Source organism: Anguilla rostrata, chromosome 13, assembly GCF_018555375.3.
Source record: "Anguilla rostrata isolate EN2019 chromosome 13, ASM1855537v3, whole genome shotgun sequence".
Classification (NCBI taxonomy): Eukaryota; Metazoa; Chordata; class Actinopteri; order Anguilliformes; family Anguillidae; genus Anguilla; species Anguilla rostrata.
Window position 1 is genome coordinate 23,723,318 of NC_057945.1, and position 7,585 is coordinate 23,730,902.

At 41.0% G+C, this 7,585-nt stretch overlaps 1 protein-coding gene across 2 annotated transcripts; it reads right to left on the reverse strand.

Annotated features, from left to right (window-relative positions):
• Positions 1-381: 381 nt before the first annotated feature.
• On the reverse strand, positions 382-7,200 carry tamm41 (TAM41 mitochondrial translocator assembly and maintenance homolog). Of its 2 annotated transcripts, none has more exons than XM_064305368.1 (8): positions 7,178-7,200; positions 4,853-5,035; positions 4,674-4,766; positions 3,990-4,140; positions 3,209-3,354; positions 2,372-2,537; positions 1,591-1,653; positions 382-530 (listed from the first exon to the last, which is right to left on the reverse strand). In XM_064305368.1, the coding sequence occupies exons 2-8, from the start codon at positions 5,027-5,029 to the stop codon at positions 454-456; spliced, it is 873 nt and encodes a 290-aa protein (XP_064161438.1). In that variant the 5' UTR covers positions 5,030-5,035; positions 7,178-7,200; the 3' UTR covers positions 382-453. The 2 variants fall into 2 exon arrangements, with proteins under 2 accessions (XP_064161438.1, XP_064161437.1); XM_064305367.1 differs by lacking the exon at positions 7,178-7,200 and adding an exon at positions 5,386-5,904.
• Positions 7,201-7,585: the final 385 nt, after the last annotated feature.

Sequence of the window (7,585 nt, forward strand, 5' to 3'; positions counted from 1 at the left end):
TGAAATTTACATGGGTTAAAACAGGCCTAATGGATTCCAAAATATAAATATAAAAATGGAATGAAGCCTAAAATGTTCTGTGTGCATTTGAATGATTTCAGGCACTTCCTAGATTTAGGGTTTTTTTTCCTCTTACGGAAGAGAAAATTCTCTCAGGAGGATTGGAAAGTACAAGAACATGACTCATATTTTTGGAGCAACATATTTTTTTCCCCCCACACGTGCCTTGCTGCCAGACTCTATATATACAATCCATTTTTTTTTTTTTAATCCTAGGAAAAGTTTTGGAAATGCAATGAACAATAAAATAATCTCAGGGAAAATGTCCTCCAGATCAAAGTGATCTGCATCTTTACACAGATATGCATGAACACACACACATAGGGTGAAAAGAGGGAATTTAATTGCTAATTTATACAGCAGTTTGTTAAAGCAGACATAGTGGCTCAAGCATCATGGTGACTTCCTTCTCCAGCCTTTCCACATTTTCCACACCTTTTTCGTACTGTATGAGAATGTTTTCATCAGCCCTGAAGGAAGCAAAAAATAAAATTTCACATATTACCCAATAGGTTTTTGCCATCGTAGCCTTTCCTACCATAGCTAAAAGGAGCAGGTCCTGTAAATACTTAAAACCAAAAAACATTTCATTACATCACATACATTTAAACACTTATCCAGAGTGACTTGGAATGCAATGGAACATAAATGCATATAAAATAGGACAAGAAAAGACTCGCACACTTGCCTAATGCTCCAAAAACAACAGATCATTGTATTTATTGAGCCATGAGAATGGTTAACGTTTCGACCGCATCGGTCTTCGTGAGAACATGGGTTCCTTTTCAAACGGTGTGATTTTTAAATCGACCCGTCTCCCATAGGTGAGTGAGGTGTGCTCCTCCTACGTAAACTTCAATGGTGGTGCAAAAACTATATGTCAATGTTGTACACTTAATGGTAATGCATGTAACAAATTCTGTACATGACTGAATAGGTATCAACAGGCATGTCCCAACACACCCTCTTTCAGACAGGAAATGACTCCATGTTATCATGTACCATGAAGTGTACAACATTATGTCATATGGTTTCTGCACCACCCTTGAAGTTTACGTGGGAGGAGCACACCTCACGCACCTATGGGAGACGGAGGGAGTGAGTTTTAAACGGACCTGTTTGAAAAGGAACCCATGTTCTCATGAGGACCGATGTGGTCGAAACGTTAACCTTTCTTATGGTTCAATAAATACAATTTATTTTTGATTTTATTTTTTATTATTTTTTGGAGCATCAAGAGAGGGTGCAAGACTTTTTTTTTTAACCTATTTTACTTGTTCCTGTGACCCAGCACCTGGTGCTAGTTTTTTGGTGTGAATTTGTTCTAACACAACAAATGTGCATCCGCCAGAGCAATATTACCAATAGTGCTATACCTTGCTAATAACATTCCCAGACGAGCAAGTGTACGTGTAACGCATCTAATGAGTTTATAATGCAGTTATTTTATGTACTATTATATGTACATTAAAAATAAAACCTTACACTAGAAACATTCATTTACACAGATTCACAGTGCACACGTCTTACCAGCAGTGACAATGCCTTTGGCACTCTGTGATATGCTCGAAGATTTCACTATTGATGATATTCCTAAGGAGAAAAAAATAAATACAAACATGAAAGCACTGAAAAGCTGTCAAAGCCATTTCTGCCACTATAATAAACTGTGGTTCTCTCCACTGTTATAGCAGGTAGGACAGCTTCTCATTTTTCTATTGTGTACAGTGGTGTGGTAATGTCATGTCAACAATGCGATCCAGAGGTAGTCCAAATGAGGGATCACCTTAGAATAACAAGACGGGCCCCTATGCAATGTACACGTGTCGAGTAAGCAAAATATGAAAAAAATCAAGTATTTTTCACACTCCTGTACTGTACTCTAAGTGTTTTCACAACTCCTCACAGTAGTCCAAGTGTTTTCATAAATCTCTCTAGCGTCTGTCATTTCCTCAACATGCTGGGTGCGGTTTCTTGTGTGACAGGATTTTGTCCTAGCAAGTCAAGTATGTACTGACTATACAAGTGCGTCTGCATCAAGTCTAAACATCTCAGTCTATAAACTAATTATAATTGAGAGATACACACTGAAAAAAAATCAGCAGATCAACTGCAATTCAGCACTTGTAATAATTGCAGAAATGTCAGCAGCTACACGATAATTCTTTAAATTCAGAGCTTGAATGATCGCCGTTTCCACACGAAGCATTTATGAAGCGCTCACACTTGAAGGCCTTGCTCAGACATGTGCACAGTAAACCCATGCACAGCCTAGGCTGCAGGGCCTGGACATGCAGGCGGTGCGTCTCACCTTGCTGCACCACCAGCCCACAGTCAGGGTCCTGGGCCACCTGCAGCAGGATCTCCTCCACATCCCGGTTCTTCCCCGGCGGGTCCACCAGGCGGGTGATCCGCTGCTGCAGCGTCCGCGGCAGGGCCATCAGCTGGGTGAACTGCCCCTCGGGGCTTTTGTCCACCTGGAACCGAGAGCACAAGCGTTTCCTGAGGAGCGAGCGGCCGCGGGTTACCGTACAAGATTCTCTCTGCAGTCGTCAAAGAACAGCACGCACAGGGACCTCGAGTAATGTAAACTTCCCTACAAACTAAATGAAACTTGCACTTGCAACTGAATCTATGAACTCACGTAAACACATAAAGCATGGACAGGAAGGAGAGCTGCTTCCCCTCGCAAGTGCAGCTTCCGTGAAAGGATGAACCTGATGATTCAAAGATAATTTAATAAAGATAAGATAAATGTGCAGCCGAGTTACTCAAGTCAGATGACCCAAGTCTTCGGCAAGGAAAGGGGTGGGGTGGATCAGGAGCACAACGATGTGAAATCTGACCCTGAGCCTCCCTCCCAGCTGCCCCTTTGTCACAGCTTGTAAAACACAGCCAGTTAGCTACACCCATCCCATCACAGCTACAGGTTCACCATCAATGTGAGGAGGAGCAGACTGACACTGCAATTACAGCTACTTCAGTTCCCTCCTGACACGGTAAAACCAGCGCAGCAGACCAGGTGCTCAATCTTTATGCCCTCCCATCTGGTACATGTTCATTAAATGCCAGACACGCCTTTCTCTCTCCCACCAGCTTGAGAAAGGCGTAAGAGGAAACGCACACTGCCTTGAACTGCGAGCCTCACCTCCAGCTTCCCCTGCTGTGGCTTGTACACCACCTGTGGGCATTCCTGTAGGATGTGGCTGTACAGGATCCGAAAGTGTTGCAAGTTTTCCTTGACAATGTTTAAAACTTTAGATTTGTCTTCACCGATTACCATCCTGAAATCACCTGGAACCAAGACAGGAGGCTATTTCACAATCACATTCACAGTAACTGTGCAGACCTGTATCATACCATGGTTGCTGAATCACAAAAAAATTTGAAACAAAAAACATAAATGAAAAGGAAAGGTAAAAATATTTTTTACAACTGACTTTTGGCCTTGTTTTGGCGTGGGGTGTGGTTTAGAAAGGAGGGGCATGGTATCCCTTGAATGCCAGTTAATCCATGTCATGTGAACCACAGCAAACAGCTAATAGGCTTCTGACATGGTCCTCTGCCAACACACGCTATTTATGATGAAATGTAGTATTTTATCACCATAAGTAATCATAGCTACGCTTATATGTGTTGGGCCAATTTGGAGAGCTAGCCATGTAGCTAACAGTAGCTAATAGTGTAATGGTACTAAACACTGTAGCCTTCGAATAGTTGCGAAAGGTGGTGAGGTAAGGTAGCTAAAGCCAAAGCATGTTATACCTTAAAATATCTGGAATATAAGTCACAAAATAAACACCAATTTCAGAACAACAACCAAAAGCCAGCCCTCATTAGTCCTATACAGTATTTGATAAACACCATATGGCAGTACAGACACCATCTAACAGAACGGCTAATCAGGAATAACTACAGGGATGTGTCACCAGAGTAGGAGAGTCCTGCAATCTGGACGAAAAGGTCTTCCTCTGAGCAGCTCTCTGGAAGCATGAGGAAGGAAGCCGTAACCGCACTTTTCAGGTTTCCCACAAGGGCGGCACGAAGCTTTCCATCCTCACTCTGAAGGAGGATCTTGACCTAGAGCAAAAGCGCAACTGCAATTTTACCAGTTTACCTTCTATTGTTTGATTAATAAAATCTCAACAACATAAACAGTCTTTACAAATGAAAGAACTGAAAACATGGAAAGGAAATGAAAAGTGAATGTAATGCTATGCTGCAATTTTACATCTAAACTAGCTCAAGTTGTCAAGTTATGAAGAATCCAAACAACTTTTACCCATTATAGTTTGTATTGTATATCAGCCATACTTTTGTAAAAAGCAGAAATAATCAGTGGCATGTGAAAGGGCATCAGCTGTAATGTCATCCAAACTGAAATAAAAAACAAACAGTGCCCTCATTTGGTATTTTTCTGTAATTGCATCAACATTTCTACTTCCCAAATAGTGCAGGAAATGTCCTTGTTATATGAATAGACTCAGGCAGCCATGATCAAACTTGACAACTTGGGAAAGCATGATGTATTGTCTGTGGTGCAAAACTACTGTATTGTAAAGACAGGACAAAAGGTGGGCGCTGTACCCCTATAATAGGCTATATGCATTTACCGGTTTTTGAAGTCTGCCAGCCACATACAAGGTCTTCCAGTGCAGTAAGTCGTCAATCAGGGAATCTGTGCTAATGACACCATACTTAATCATCTGTGATGTGACAGAAAAAAAGTTTGAGTTCTTGCGTAATTCTTCATGGACACTGCACAAACAATTCAACTGCATATGTATTTTACCTTTCCATTGCTTGGAACTAAAGTGTTGTAGTAAATCCCAGCTCCGTGATCATTCTGAATACTGCTAATCTGTTTTGGCCCAAGGTATTTAAGGAAAGAGTAATGTTTCCGATTTTGCAACAGATTCATTGTGTGCCAAGTGACTGGGTCATCCACAGCAAACACGAAGTCCAGCATGTTTTTCTGAAATAAAAAAAATATTGCACCGACTGTTATGTTCTTCCTTTTAAAGCAGCTTCACCACCACCATTTTCAGACAAAAACGTAAGAATACAACATAGCTATGAAAGTAGGAATGAGGTCACATTAACACTAATGTTAACTTGCCCTTTAACCAACGCGAAAAACGTACCCTAACTACAGCTGTGTTGTACCCAGGTGGTAGTCTTAAGACTCGTGGCCTGTTAATTTAGTCGCCCAACAGATGGATGACTTGGTTTATATCACTTGAAGTTTACTCGTTTATTTTATTCAATATTAGGAATTTCAAGCGAGTTAGTAGTTAGCTCGCAAGCTAGTAAGCGCTTTCTTACCCCCATTTGTCCTTGGGTAGTTCCAGATTGTTTAAAAACACCGGATCCATAAGCAAACGCGAGGCTTATGTCCTGAGGAAACTGTGAAACAATTCTTCGGTAAAAGACACTTGTGTTCTGTAGGGCTGGGAGCGACATGGCAACACTGCATCCAGCCACAACCGTAAACAATTAAATAGGTAGCCTAGTTTACTACAGGACTGGAAATAACACTTGAAGACACGTGCATGGTTGCATGTTCCACATAATAACTGTAGCTAAGCCTGGACGCTCAGGTTAGCGTGTTAGCATGAAATACTCAAATTTAACGCTGTTCTCAGATCGCCATACTGCAACGTAACCTAGTTAGGACCAGATGTATAGAAAAAAATTAAAAGTCGTTTAATGCTATAGTCGCAACATTTTGGTGCGCACAAGAAACAGAGGTAATTCAACTGTTGAAGATAGAAAAATATCAACTGGGGTTGACATTGTACTCCATTTCCCTACTAGTATCTTGTAGACGTGATGTGACCGTCATATTTCAGTAGTTCAAGAGCGAAAAAACTAGTCTTTGATTATAAATCTACGCCATCTAGCGATCGGGGGGATAATCCAAAACTGAACAATTACATTACAATGCAGGCTATGTTGTGTATGCTACTGATAGAGTAGAAGAAAATGGTATCCCCATCATTTACACGAGATGGTGAATTGCTTTTGCTTCTGTTTTATAGTGATCGTACTGCCTAGTTGAACGCATTACCATAGACTGCAAATGCGCGTAACGCTATGATAAAGTGAACAGTTGCAAACGTCACTCGATTGTGCAAATATACAAGGCAAGCCTTGTACGAATTATCAACGACAGGCGGAAAGCTTGCAGTAGCCTAATATTGTGACATCGTTTAAATCGCTGATATTACAGACCGTCAGCTTGTGGTCGCGGACCAGTTGCTTGCCGATGTTGCACGCGTTAATTATAGCCTATGGAACAACGCATGTATTACAGTCAATTGATCTCTCTTTTTTTTTCAGAAAAGCAGTTGCCTTGGTCTATTGTAGTATGATCATAACTACTGCTTCCAGGCAGTGTGAAATTCGGCACTTATAGAGAACAGTGATATGACTTTCTTTCTTAAAGCACCCACTCCTGCTTTAGCTTTCCATTACAATTACACTTATTTGTTCCAACATTTTCCACTTATGCGCGTTCCTCATAATCAATTATTTTATTCTTCTTCGTTGTCTGTTAATGCAGTCTCTAGCCTAATCCTGTTTCTGCTCTTGGACGTCTTCAGAACCCCAGATCCCCATTTTAATACCTACTTTGTGTACTGTAATAAACGTGAATTTCCGTATCTTTTCCAAAGTATTCTCCGTTATTAGATGCTACTTGCATTCCCTAATTTACACAATTATCAGGCATAAATGTATAATGCATCTTCATAACATCCGAATGTCTTCATGGTTTCATTTTAAACGGAATCTTGATTTTTCGGCCCATGAAACATTTTGCAGATTACATGCACATTTACAGCCTATTTGACTTGTGCAATAGGCTACCTTTAGTTTCCAATTTATCCTTTTTGGGACTCCATGGCTATTGCCCTGTTGTACCGGCTTCTTGGTAGCCATAATACCCACAGAGACAAATATTTCTGCCAGAGTCTGAATATATCAGTGCATTCTGTAACTTTAATTGCTTCGGGGTGCTCCACAAAAGACATTTCACACCACCCTGAGTTCTTCTTGGATAATGATTCTGCCACATGCTGGGTGGTCTGGGTGCAATTCGGACTTCGCGACATACCTCTTTTATCGCACTGGAAAAAGAATAAAGAATCCAGGCTCAGCCAGGCGTAAAATAAAGTAAGTTAATCCAAGACAGTATTTCAAATGGAGGGCTTTGCAGAATGCTGCAATCGGCTGCACCATATAATTCTTCAGAAATTTAAAACAAATGTGACTAGGAAGTAGTAATGCTGGCTATAGCTGGCCTGGGAGGAGGAGCAGGAAACTGCAGCACTTGGAAGTTTGGAGCTGGGACAGGAGATACTGTTCCATAGTAGGGCTGCTGGAGCTTGTCCATGCTGTCGTTTTACCTACATATGATAACAAAAGAGATGGATAAACTTTATTAATCCCCAAGGAGGAAATTCATGGTATCACCAACAAGAGATATCCATAGACAGCATCACTGCACGCAAGTTATATAGAT

What these genes read in the sequence shown, in the direction of transcription:
- tamm41 (XM_064305367.1), bottom strand. Translation starts at nt 5,523, where the DNA reads ATGTCGCTCCCAGCCCTACAGAACACAAGTGTCTTTTACCGAAGAATT. An exon ending in CACAGCAGGGGAAGCTGGAG is followed by an intron (nt 2,538 to 3,208) that starts GTGAGGCTCGCA and finishes TCTCGGTTCCAG; the next exon opens with GTGGACAAAAGCCCCGAGGG. An exon ending in CAAAGGCATTGTCACTGCTG is followed by an intron (nt 531 to 1,590) that starts GTAAGACGTGTG and finishes TGCTTCCTTCAG; the next exon opens with GGCTGATGAAAACATTCTCA.